Source organism: Podospora pseudocomata, chromosome 4 (genome assembly GCF_035222375.1).
Source record: "Podospora pseudocomata strain CBS 415.72m chromosome 4, whole genome shotgun sequence".
Taxonomy (NCBI): domain Eukaryota; kingdom Fungi; phylum Ascomycota; class Sordariomycetes; order Sordariales; family Podosporaceae; genus Podospora; species Podospora pseudocomata.
The window spans coordinates 2,244,220-2,257,073 of record NC_085888.1 but is presented as its reverse complement, the minus strand read 5'-3'; the positions used below and the strand labels follow the sequence as shown (position 1 = coordinate 2,257,073).

At 54.3% G+C, this 12,854-nt stretch overlaps 5 protein-coding genes across 5 annotated transcripts; 1 reads left to right on the top strand and 4 right to left on the bottom strand.

Moving 5' to 3' along the window:
* Positions 1 to 520: 520 nt before the first annotated feature.
* DAL81_1 (Fungal specific transcription factor) lies at positions 521 to 3,143 on the bottom strand (the record flags this gene model as incomplete). The annotated part of the gene is made up of 3 exons (XM_062883704.1): positions 521 to 1,525; positions 1,695 to 2,500; positions 2,780 to 3,143. The coding sequence occupies 3 exons, from the start codon at positions 3,141 to 3,143 to the stop codon at positions 521 to 523; spliced, it is 2,175 nt and encodes a 724-aa protein (XP_062743672.1).
* Positions 3,144 to 6,184: 3,041 nt separating this feature from the next.
* Positions 6,185 to 12,521, top strand: ERG27 (3-keto-steroid reductase). Its single transcript, XM_062890269.1, has 2 exons — positions 6,185 to 11,153; positions 11,221 to 12,521. The coding sequence occupies exons 1-2, from the start codon at positions 11,083 to 11,085 to the stop codon at positions 12,503 to 12,505; spliced, it is 1,356 nt and encodes a 451-aa protein (XP_062743668.1). The 5' UTR covers positions 6,185 to 11,082; the 3' UTR covers positions 12,506 to 12,521.
* Positions 6,245 to 7,388, bottom strand: QC762_0068260 (uncharacterized protein; the record flags this gene model as incomplete). Its single annotated transcript, XM_062883703.1, has 2 exons — positions 6,245 to 6,656; positions 6,884 to 7,388. 2 exons carry the CDS (start codon positions 7,386 to 7,388, stop codon positions 6,397 to 6,399), a joined length of 765 nt encoding a protein of 254 aa, XP_062743671.1. The 3' UTR covers positions 6,245 to 6,396.
* On the bottom strand, positions 7,414 to 8,856 carry QC762_0068250 (uncharacterized protein; the record flags this gene model as incomplete). The annotated part of the gene is made up of 3 exons (XM_062883702.1): positions 7,414 to 7,735; positions 7,783 to 8,732; positions 8,791 to 8,856. 3 exons carry the CDS (start codon positions 8,854 to 8,856, stop codon positions 7,414 to 7,416), a joined length of 1,338 nt encoding a protein of 445 aa, XP_062743670.1.
* Positions 9,235 to 10,365, bottom strand: QC762_408100 (uncharacterized protein; the record flags this gene model as incomplete). The annotated part of the gene is made up of 1 exon (XM_062890268.1): positions 9,235 to 10,365. One exon carries the CDS (start codon positions 10,363 to 10,365, stop codon positions 9,235 to 9,237), a length of 1,131 nt encoding a protein of 376 aa, XP_062743669.1.
* Positions 12,522 to 12,854: the final 333 nt, after the last annotated feature.

Sequence of the window (12,854 nt, the reverse complement as noted above, 5' to 3'; positions counted from 1 at the left end):
ATGACGCCATTACCCGCTGGCACATGACATTCCCCACAAACTGCCCTGTTGGTACAGAAAAAGTAGAACACGTAGAAAGCGGGTAGATCGCGTGCTCCCCATCGCGCAATCTTTGCATCTCCGCGGAAGTTTTGAGGGGATCAGATAAAGGCAGTTTCCAGCTCTCTGACTGCATCGTCAAGCTGAAAATCTGCCAATATTGTGTGTTCCCAAATGGGAAGTCGTGGCGACTGCCACCTCCGCACCACCACTCTCCACTTCCTTCTTCCCCGTATGGCAGGAAATTCCCGTCTTGAACCCGAGCTCCCCCATATAAAGCAGAGCGCAACTCAAAAATCCACACACGAAACCCCCGTCTGACCTCTCCCCCCCCCAGTTCAAAACCGTCAAGTAGGCTCAGTTCCCAACCGAAAAACTCACATACCCCCCCCCTTCCCCTTCCCCCTCCCCATCATCCTCACTGTCCATCTCCTCCCCCTCCTCCTCCCCAATATCACTCCTGGGACTCTGCATCCCCAAACTAAACCCCCCTCCCGTCCCCCCTCCCACCACCCCCAGCCATGCTGTTCAAACTCGCCGAACTCCCCCCCGCATGCCCCAAGGCAAACAAGCTGCTCCTCCTCACCTGATCCACCCCCCCTGGCCCTCCAAACCCAACCTCACTCCCGCTCCGACTCAACAACGGCTTCTCCGGCAGCTTCTTCAACAACCCCGTGCTGATATCCAGCATCCCCATCGCAAACTCGGTCAACCCCTTGCTCGTCCCCTCCCCCGGCTTGCTTGACACGCTCAGCGTCCACCTGTACTCGCCCAGCCGCCGTCTATACCACTCCGCCTCCTCCCTCCCCGGGCTCGTCCCCCACAGCAGGCTCCCAAACGTCCCGATCAGCGCAAAGTTTGTCTTGGAGGCAAAGTACCAAAACGCCCTCAGGTGGGACGGAGTGAGCCGGTTGACAAAATCCATTGCAGAGATGAGTCTGGCCTTGGCGGCCGAGCGGCAAATGTGCTGGATGTAAGGGTCGATGGACGGCGTGTTGGGGTTGTTGTCCTCCGGAAGGGCGGACATGGACCTGATGATGCGGCGGTGGAGCGTGATCTCGGTTGCAAAGTAGGCCAGGTGCAGATAGCCGATCGGGGAGAACCTGCTCCCCGAAGAGGACGAGGGTGTGGTCTGAAAGGTCGAGTCCATCCTGACGAGGGCCGGGAGGGCGGAATACCACTCCTTGAGCTTGAGCTGGATGGGCTTGGCGAGGGACAAGACGAGCTGAGTGCCCTGCGGGCCGGCGTTGGCGATCTGAGAGGTTGCCTGCAAAGTGTAAAACGTGTCCAGGATTTCGGCCAGGATTTGGGAAAGCTGGACCATTTGCCTGAAAAGGACCCGACCCCTCTCAAGCTCGAGCCGTTCCTCGGCGTCGGTCTCGTCGCATTCAATGTCGGGAAAGTCGTTGGGGTTGAGCGGCTGGACGGCCCAGTTGGACGCAAAGATGTGGGAAGGTCGGCCGTGGACGAGGGCGCCCCATTTATCCTGGACAACAAGTCAATATCATACAAGTCATACACTACGAGAATGAAAAAAAATGAAAAAGAAGAAAAAAAATGGAAAAAAAAAAGACAAAAAATGAATATAAAAGAAGAAAAAAAGAAAAAAACAAGAAAAAAAAACAAGAAAAAAAAAAGAACAAAAAAACACTAACCTGCAAATACAGAGCCCAAGCCAGCCTCTTCCTCAACCCCCTCTCCCAAGGCGGAATCTTCCAGTTCGTGCAATCCAAATGCAACCCCAGCTCCTGTCCCACCGCCACAAGCTGCGCAGTCGGCGCCCACTGATCCCCTTCCGGCCTCTGGCTCAACAGCAACCCCGCCTGTATCGTCGACAGCTTCGGCCTGTACATGGCATCCGCCAACGTGGTCCTCACCAACCTCTCCAGCTCCCTCACATTCGGCTTCGGCAACCCCGCTAGCTCCTCCTCGTGCTCCCACCAGTTGATGGCCAGGATGTACACGGCCGCCAGCAACGGCGGCGAAAACTCGCGGTGGCTCCTCTCGTACTTTTCATAAAACACACTCCGTTGAATGATGGGAAAGCCCGGGTGCACTACCCGAAAGTAGAGGTCGATCAGCCTCCTCCCGTGCGGCGCCACAATGTTCTCAATCTCGTCCGCGTCCTCGACGATGTGCTCATACCCCGGCGTGATGTTGTCCGGCAGCAACAAGAACGTGTCGTTGTCGCTCACCCTCCTCAACGTCCCCCTCGCGAGCAGACTCTCATCTTGCGGGTCGAATGATGACAGGTTGATGAGCGAGGGCTCAAAGTCGGTGGTGGGCCCAATGTACTGGCAGTACCGATCCGCCTGCAGCCCCAACGTGCGCTTGAGCAGCGTGGGCCCGCCAAAGTTGGCCATGTCTTCGATTAGGGAGCTACTGGTCGTGGTGCACGAGACGCTGGGTTGCTGGTGGTGCTGGTTCTGCCGCCGACGCTGCGATCTGTTATCAGACCGTCCTGGGGAACTATTGACCAATCAACATGTCAGGTAAGTCCTGGTAGAGACACAAGATCTCGATGGCCTATCTTGGCCTTTGGTGGGGGTGGGCATAGGTAGGTAAGAAGTAGAAAAGAAAACAGAAAGGAATGTGATGATGATGATGAAGAAGAAGAAGAAGAAGAGAGCCATTCACATAAAACGTGGGCCCCCACCCCTCCCATCCTGTCATCAGCAAAAAAAAAAAAAGAAAAAAAGAATTTTAAAAAAGAAAATTGTTCTGTCTCACCTCCTCTTACTCCTCCCCTCCTCCGCCCCATCCCCTCCATTCAACTTCCTCTTCCTCGCCCCCAAAGGGCTGCTACTCCCACTGCTCTCCACCAACGAGCACTCGGTCCCACTATACTGACAAGCCACGCAGTGCTCCTCGGTATCCTCACCCATAACGCACTCACTCCTCCTGTTCCGGCAAGCCTCGCACGGCGGCGTGTTCAAGCTCAGCACCGACCCCGAATCAGGCGAGTTGAACCCGCTCCCATAAGAGTCAAAGTTGTGGCCGTGGTGGTGCACACTGCCCTGTCGACTCGGTGGGAAGCGTGCCGCGGGGGGTTTTGGCGCGATAGCTATGGGGGCCGTCCTTGGGACGGCGATCGAGGTGGACATGGTTGCTTGTTAAAAAGGGACGTCTATGTTCGGGAACTCCCGAATGTTCAAAAAAAAAAATAATAAGTCCGGGCAGCCCCCAAAATCAAAACTGCGTGTTCCAACAGTTCCGAGGAAAAAAAACGGACGGGAGGGGGTGGTGGTATCGCAAGCCGTGTCTGGTTGGAATATGCACGAAAATGACCTCTCCTTCCGCTGTCAGCCTCTCAGAGAGATGGATGGACAAGAAGACAGTATTTTCCCCCGCGGAATATCCAGTCAATGACGGCGGCCCAGAGAAAAGACCACACAACTCACAACTCCACTTTCCTATCCTCAAATCCTTCAGCCCAGAAAAGGATGATCAAACGGTATGTCACCACCCCGCGTGGAGAACCAAACAGATCGATCGAGCTTTGACCGAATTCCTTAAGCCGAGAGAGAGAGAGAACAGGGTCCGCGCCTGTGGTCGTCACGAGATGGAATCACACACACCCCAACGAGGAAAACCGTTATGTCAGCAGTTTCTCAAAGAGGCAGGCTGGTAAAAGGTGTTGCTGGTTGGTGGTTGGGCCGAAGTCGATAACTGATAAGAGATGTGTAATGAACAACAGGGCCTTTGTAGATAAGGTTGCCTTGCCTTGCTTGCTGCTCGGTTTCGGCACAGTTATCGCAGGGGGCTATGTACCCGGAAAGTTTCCCTATCTCTCTATCAAGGAAGAAGCACTTGGCTGGGTTGGTTGAGCTGTTGCCGCTGCTGTTGATGACACAACACAGGGGCGTACCGTAAACACAGAGGGGGGGGCGTGTTGATGACCGAAAATAGTCGTCCCGATGTAAGAAAAAAGCCGTTGAATATGTGAGCTTATCTCTCGCCAGTCGATTCCAAGTTTTCCGTGTTCCCGTCCGTCCCCAGATGACGTTCACCTCGGTATGGGGGTGGTTGGTGGTGTAGTAGTACTTCCGTCTGTATGTATGCGGTGGTGAACGATGATGTCTCGGGAAAGATAAAGAAAACACGGCCACCTAGCCCTGTAGATGAGGCAGGAATATCAGAGATGTGGTGTTGTCTTCAAATTGATGTGGGGGATAAGGATAAGAAAGGGGGTAAGGGGAGGATCTAGGTGATGATCGAGACTAGGGCGAGATAAGCCAGGCTTATCTGCGTCATTTGTGTAGTCGTCGAAGAATGGTTCAAACGTACACACACGCGTGGAAATCCGTTTTGAAAGTGATGTGGGCAGGGGTCCCAGTTTGAACGTCGTAATTAATAAAACGTTGTGGTTTTCTCGTTGTTGTTGTTGTTGTTGTTGTTGTTGTTGTTGTTGATTGTTGCTGTCTGTTTTTTTGGGGCTGGTGGTGATGGTGGTGATGGTGGTGATGGTGGTGGTGGTGGCTGCTTGTGACGTTGGAGTCTTCCCCACTGATGGAGAATGTAAGGAACAACGAACGGGCGGTCTGTTCTGGAGCCAGGCCAATGGGTAATAAGGAATGGCTCAGACAGCAGCAAGATGGAAGCTCGAGATGTCCCAGAATGTGTGAGGTAACGAAACGCAGAAAGTGGACTGTCAGAACTGGTGCCCAGACATTCGGAGACGATCAAGGCGGAATTAGCGATGGACCTCTGTGGACCAGGATCCGCTGCGGCGGTTCTTGGTGATGGAAACGTCATTCACTAACACCTACACTACAGTGTACGACGGGAAGAGCACCCACCCCCTCCTTTGAAGACTGGGCTTCCCGTGAGATAGGTAGATGCCGCCTGTAATAGGTGGTAGATAGGTAGGTAGGTAGGGTGATAGTGTAGGTGTGTCCATCACCCATCTGTTCCCGTTTCTGTGGTCGCTTGTGCTTGTCTTCTCTGGCTGTTTGATGATATGCATGTCCAACCGATAGCGAAACGAAACAAACAGCCTTATCAGAGGCCCCCTCTCCGAGATTCAATTGCGAGAAACATAATTGTAAGCCGGCGATAACGGTCGCGTGTGTACGTACCCCTGGGGAAAAACACTCGCTGCAGCCCGCTGTGGGGCGGCCAACGGTAAGCCCAGATCGAAAAAGAGCCGGGCCTGATGACTGCCCGGCGCCGGAACCTGGAATGTCTTCCGCATGTAGCTGCGGGGCCCCTTGCTGCTGTCCGCCCGTTTGGGAATACTTGTAACGTAATGGTTCGAGTCAGTCACTCGCTCTCCTCCAGAAAAACAAAAACAAAATAAAAATGCCGACTTGTGCTGCTGTCGCAGCCAAATGCACGACACACACGACACCGACACCACACCAGTTTTGAATCGGAAAAGGCGGTCTTGAAACCAACTTGGCAAACGCTTGGGGATTTCTTGGATGGCATGGCCCTCTGCCGATTATTGCTGATTTGACGAGGCTGGTGTTACCATCCGACTCTTTTTCGTTGTGGTGTTCCATTTGTTGTCTGCGTAGTTCTGTTCGTCAAGCATTTGCTGTCAGTCCCGTCTCTATCATCATCATCATCAGTCTTCCCCCACAGAACATCATGTCACAACCCCCTCCAAAAACTTTGACACCGCCATGTTGCCTGCCGGAATCGCTAAAAAACAATTGGATGAACAACAATCCGATGTGGTGTGAAAGAAAATTGACGAGCATTCGATATGCCATGTGCCACCCTTCCCTTCCCACTCATTATCATCATTCCGCTGAACCCCTCCATCCATCCATCCATCCATCCTGCCCCGCCCCCCCACCCCGCAATGCGGAGAGGAGACATCCACAGGGTCCCCCCCCGGCTGCTTTGTGCGGTTGCACGCACACGGCAGGGCCGCGGGGGTTCTAATTCTGGGGTTGAACAGGAGGTCTTGTTCAACCCCAAGGCTGAAGCTCAGAAGAGGTCAAGTGATGCAGAACATATAACCCGTCCTGATCCTCTACTGTCGTGCGACACATGTGTCGGGTGGAACCTTGTTTCTCTTTTGTTGAAGGAACAGACCCTATATTGGAGAACTTGTTGTTGGAGTCCAAAAAGCACGTGTCGAGGGTGGAAATGTGGGGTTGTTTTCCCCAGTATGAAGCCCGTCATCAGGGTGTGTGTGTGGGGGGTTAGTTAGCAGCCAGCAGCCAGCAACCGTTGCCTTGATCCGGATCTAGTGTAAGTGTATCAGTTGGAATCTTCTTTTTGTTCAACGCTTTCTGAAATTGGCCAATCCGAGGCCGGATAATATCTTTGCTACTATCGACTGTAATGTATGACCGACATTGGGAAAGGACCGATTCGTTGTGTGTGTTAGTCGGCCGGGAATTGCTATCTTTGGCCAGAAGGGTACCATATCATGCACACCTCCTTGTAAACCACCCTCTCTGTCTCTTGTCGGCCCGGAATTTGCATTTCGAAACTGTCGATAGCACGGAATCCAAGTCTTTGATAAATTGAGACAGCCACATCGGTGCTCTCCAGGTAGACCGCCAGGTTGTCCTCCTCGGCCAGCTCCAACACCTTCCGAGTCAACTGCGTACCTATCCCTCTACCTTGATATTCAGGATCCGCACAGACGAAACTCAATTCTAACCCGTACAGTCGATTAGCTTTGCCTGAAAACATCGGAGGAGGCGGCCCGGCCCGGGTGACGATTATCATGAAAACGGACGTAAACAAGGCTCCCCTCGGACGTTCTCGGAGCCAGATATTGATGACGGCATTGAAACTTCCCCAGACTTTGCATATCTGTCTAGGATACACCCGCGCCGCCAAGCAACGCCAGCACGGGATAAGCTGGTGGGAGCACACTTACGGTAGCAAGGCGGCTCATCTCGCACCGATCTCTCCTTGGCTTGCTCGGCGAGCGAAGCGTATTCATCCAAAAACCGACGGCAGCATCCCTCCAGGTGGACAATATCGCCCCTTTCAAGCTTGACATCCTGGGGATGGGATGGGGAGGTCCATTTCACGAACCCAGTCACCGGTCCATCTGGGCCATCCCGCGAGACCAAAACACCAGACACTGCGTCGCGAATCTCGTCGAGCGTCTCGGTCTCGAGAAAGCGGCGAAGCGCCTGGAGACCTTCTGGCGTGGGAAACTGTGCATGCAGGAGTGGGTTCGAACCCATGGCGGAGATGTGGATTTCTGCGATGCGCCCGGCATCAGCCTCGGAGGGCCGGGAGATGACGATATCGTGACCCATTGCGGCGGTACACACACACACACACACACAACGCTGGTCGTTGATGTTGTGGTGGAGCGGTGGGTGACCGACTGGTCTCAGGCTGAGATGGTCCAGTTTGCCCAGAGAAATCATGTGACATAGGGCACTGTGTAGCCACTCATGGATCGTCGAGTCCTGAATGGCTCCAGGTTGGCAGGGGTGAAGCCGAGGCGATGCTGGTGGCAGAGGACCGGGTGTTGAGTTTGTCCTCCTCCAAAGACTCCCGCAGCATTTGACATGGCTTCTCCAACCAGGCCGACCACTCTGGGCCGAGCTGGTTGAGGTGAGTGGCGACCGATGTCAACAGAAACTGGCCCGAGTTTCCAATCAGCCAGATGTCACGACAGAAATGCAGGGCGACATAAAAGTAGGCGAGTATGGCCAGCGCTTCAGGCTTGCCTACCTCGACAGCGTCGACAAAGGGTCTAGGAATCATCACACTGCTAAAGTCAGTCGTCGTCTCACGATTCGTGCGAAGTCAACTTACGCAAAACTGCACAACATATGAGCTCGGCTGCGATAGTTGGGCGTGGCATCAAACACCCACTGGAGATACTTGAGGACCTTGAAAAACGCCTCCCGCTGCCCGTCATCCAGATCTGGGGATTCCCGAATTCGTTGTTTGATGTCGTCGCAATCCGAGCCCCCGTCATCATCACTGATCTCATACCAACGAGGGACGATGTGGTCAAAGAGGATGCTAAGCTCTGTCTTCTTGAGATCTTCCCAGTGGCCTTCCATAACGGAAAGAATGCCTCGATGGAGACGAAAGTATCCTGTAAGCCTGGCCAGGTTGGAGGAATAGGTGTCGTCTTGGTACGCCAGCATGTCGCACAAGGCATGGAAGCCTAGGATCGCAGAGAACAGGAAGACGGGCACTCGTCGCTCGATCGACTGGGCAAAATGCTCGACATTGAAGCTGTTGAATAGAGACAAGGCTTGCGTCTGAAGCTCAATGGCAAGGTCGTGGTAGTAGGCCGTGTTGCCGGTTCCGGTCATGCTCAGATGCCGGCTTGCCATTGCGAGGATCGAGTGCAAAAGAAACGGCTCTCGGAGGGCAACTTCGATAATGATGCGTTTCAGTCCACCATCGTAATCGACAAACGGATAGATGACCGAGTGATTGGTCACGTAGTGATAAAACAGCTGCATGTGCACGATGTCGACTTTGCCGTTCATGTCCCCAGTGTGAGGAAAAGTTCGCATGTCCAGCATAGGTGGTGCCGGTGCCTCCGGCGAGAGAGCCGGAGCGGGCATGCTGTGGTCCGAGGCCGCCACCGAGGCAGGGGTCGAGACGGAGCCTGGGAAGGGCGTCTGTTGAGATACCGGCGCGGGACTCCCGGAGGTCTCGGAAGGTGATTGATATCCAGGGGTCGAGTACTGGCACTCCCTCTCCACAGTCGTGCAGTTGATGCACCGTGGCCGGGTTTCATCGCACTGCAAACCGTTGTCGGCGGTTGAACATGTTACTGTATAGTGACCGAGCACAACTCACCTTGATATGCCGCTTCTTGCACTCCAGACATCCCCGGCGTGATTTCTTGTGGCGTCTGCGCATCATTTTTGAAAGCTTTCTGCCAAGGTAGACCTTGTAGGCGGGATTAAGGTGGTCAAGACTTGGCTGTGTTTGTTTGAGGCGATTGAGCTTCGTCACGAATGCTTCTATCGTTATATGTCAACGGCAGCCAATCCCTGTGGACCAAAGCCGCGTAGTCGTAATTTCCCTCTGACGCGGAGGCCACGCAAAGCATGTTCGAAGAGTCCATTCACAGCCACGGGAGGGTCTCAGCAGCTGGACCGTGCCGCCAAGACCGGCGTTGACAGGGGTATGCGCGCTCAGCAAATGGAACCACCTCCGGCAGCCGTCGATATCGTCAAGAGCTTTCGATGACAACACCGCACAGACAGGAAATGCCTTACTGTATTCCAGGGTAGAAGCCTAAGGCAGCTGGGTATCGTCGTCCGGTGGTCGTTCCCAACGACGCTTGGGGTTGGCCAGCTTGTTCTTGGACTTGCCCTGGTGCCGGGCACCACCACCGACAAAGTTCAGAACCCAATCTCGAACCTGGCGAGTCTTGTCCAGCTGGGGATGCCGATTGGTCGTGGACGCCAGATCCGATGCTGCGTAGTGGCCGCCGCTCTCTTGGGAGTCGAGTTTCACGCGGTAGAGAAGGTGGACCTTGGAGAGATCCTTGCGGAGACTGGACCCATAGACCTTTTTCAGAAACACATTCAGCCCAATGTTCTGCATTAGGACAATGTCTCCGGGCCGCAGTCCGGCAAGGCAGCTTTTCTCAACATCATCCGATGGTAGCCAGTAGGTAACGGTGAAACCAGCTCTGGTCTCGTCACCAACCAAAATCTCCACCAGATGCTTTGAGCCCCATCGGGTGTTGACAACTCGAGGCCGGGCAACCGAGATGATGCCTACAATCAAGTTGACGCTCGCGGTCTGCGGCATGATCTTGGTAAGACACGAGGCTGGTGGGATATCTTTCAGGTCGGTGAGGTGAGAATCTCCCCGAAAAGGCAACGGCCCCCTCGCGGGCTCGTGTTGGCTGGGGCCATCAGACAGGAAAGAGGTAGTCTCGTTGCTGATACAAGAGTCTAACTGGTCGCTTTGGCTGTGGTGATTGACAAGGTGGGAAGAGGGCATTTCCTGATGGATTGCTATTGAGTGCTCGTAGAGCTGTGACAACGCATGGTTCTGGGACTCGGCCCGAGACTGAAACTGAGATTGAGATTCTCCGTTTCTGGTCGATGCGAAAGAGGCAGTATAAACTGTTGTGAAGAAGTCGGGTCCCGTCCCTGGAAGAAAGTCTGCTGATTCATCGTAGCAGGGGTCAAGAGCGACCTGCTTCTGGCGGTCGTGTGGGATATCAGTCCTCTCCAGTGTCAACGATCTCCAGGCAGCGTGATCCTCGATTGCTGGACGAGGCTGTTGGCTGTCTGTTGTGATTCCTGCAAACCGGGCAATCGGATCGGAAAAGGCTGACAGCAGCCCGGATTCCCAATCAAGCGTGCTACTCTCGGGAGCGCCAGTAAAGATCAGGACTTTTGACGGCATCATGTCGATTGGATGTTGTTGTCAAGATGTCAGATGCCAGTCTTCAGTCTTGTTAGATTGGGGGCACAAAGTTAAAGTGGGGATGGCACGGGTGGTGCCGCTGAGGTAACAGGGTGTGATGGGAAAGCGGGGACAACAAAAGTCCAGCTACACCAGATGCCGATTATCGAGGAATTGTCAAGTAATTGTCGAGGAGTTGTCGATGCGGCCGGTCAGACAAAACCTGACTGTCTGCTCAGATGGTCTCGGGCGGTCTCAAAGCTCTTTGACTGTCTTGATTAGGGAACGCTCCATCGAGTGATCCGTGCTCTAAGCTGAAAAGTCCGAACTAAAGTGAACACTTTGGGTTAGACTGATGATGTCCGCCTTACCTTGCTCCAGCTGCTGATCGATCCACCGGGAAATTTGGCAGTTTGGATATCAACAGCTCCACCGACTCGCCCAGCAAACTGAACTTGTTGTGTACTGTACCACCACCACTGCTGACCTGACAACGTATCACCAAGGCAAAAAGAAGCCATAGCTTTGCTGTCACGGCGGCATAATATTAATAAATCATTCCGAACCAGTGGTTTTCAGCCACCAACCCACTCCAAATACCGGATTCTCTCCACCTTGTACCGGATCTATAAAGGCAACCCAACCAGCTCTTATAGCTCAGCGGGCCCCCCGATACTTCTTCGACCACGCTTCAAACACTGTTCATCTTTAATCGACACCATGGTACCACCACCTTGGGACCGAGCTCCTGAAAAGGACAACTTATTTGTCCTGGTGACAGGTGCCAACAGGTGAGTCCCAATCCATCCCATCTCGAACGTTTAAGCTCCCAGCGGCCCCTGACATCTGCCCCAACAGCGGCATCGGCTTCGGCATCTGTCAACGCCTCATCGACGACTACCTCTCCACCCGCTCCCTGACCTCCCACCTCATCCTCATTCCCACCACCCGCTCGGCCAAAAAGTCCCAAGAAACCGTCACCGCCCTCCGCGCCCACGCCCAACAGTTCGCCGAATCCTCCCCCGCCCTCCGCTCCCGCACCGGCCAAAACTACGACTCCCACCAAGCCACCCGCCGCATTCACATCCTCTCGGTCCAACTCGACCTCTGCAACCTCCCCACCATCACCGCCGCCGCCGACCAGCTCCTCCATGGCACCCTCTCCTCCTCCCCCTCCACGTCCCCCGACTTTGAATCCCTGGAAGACGTCAAGATCCCCCGGTTGGACTCCATAATCTTCAACGCCGGCATCGGCGGCTGGTACGGTCTCAACTGGGGAAAAGTCGCCCACAACATCCTCACCAAGGGCATCGTCTCAGCAACAACATGGCCGACCTTCAAGGGGGGCAACTCGGGCCAAACCATCGCCCCCGTCCCGGGGAGCAAGGAGACAATGGGAGAAGTCTTTTGCGCAAACGTCTTTGGCCACTACCTCTTTGCGCAGAAACTGGTCCCCTTGCTCTCCCGCCCCAAGCCATCCGCCCTGCCCCCCGGAAGAATCATCTGGGAGAGCAGCATCGACGCAGACTGGGACACGTTTTCCCTGGAAGATTTTCAAGCCCTCAAAACCGACGCCGCCTACGAGTCGACCAAACGACTGACTGACGTTTTGGCGCTGACGTCGTCCCTCCCGACGTCGAAACCGTACGTTGATCAATATTTTTCTGTGGCGGAAGACAAGACGCCACCCAAGATGTACCTAGCGCATCCGGGCATCGTCCAGACGACGCTTTTTCCGCTCAACGCGTTCATGTTTTTTTGGTATCAGGTTGTGCTTTATCTGGTGAGGTGGCTGGGTTCGCCGTGGCATCCGATCACGGGGTACAACGGGAGTATGGCGCCTGCTTGGCTGGCGCTGCAGGAGCAGGAGGCGTTGGATAGTGAGCGGGCCGAGAGGGTCAAGTGGGGGAGTGCGGCGGATCGGTGGGGGAATGTGTATGTCAGGAAGACGGAGGTGGATGGGTGGGGGTGGGAGGGGAGGGTGGAAGATGTTGAAGAGTTGAAGGAGAAGGGGTTGTTGAGTGGACGGAAGGGGGGGATGGAGATGGTCAAAGAGGAGAGGTTGGTGGAATTCAAGGAGTTGGGTGGAAGGGTGTGGAAGAGGTTGGAGGAGTTGAGGGGGGAGTGGGAGAGGAAGGTTTGATAATTGATGAGTGATGGGTGCAGGGGGGGAGGGAAGGTTATTTTTCTTGGATATTTACTTTGTAATGGTAATGATGAGCCGGTTCTTGGTGGTTGCCGAGCAAGTTTTTCCGGTCAAGACGCGCTCCAATATTGTGCTTTGACGAGGTATGATGTGCCTTTGATGAGGTGTGCTATCAGAGCGCGTCTTGACCGAAAAGACTTGCTCGGCAATCATTGGTAACCGGTGTTTTGGAGGTGATGGTGGTGTTTTCTCTTCTGATAATTATGAGAAGGAAGGGGTTGTTGGAATATATGAATGACTATCAAGATGGATGAAAGACAGCGGCATCCTCACTGCAAAACAGTTG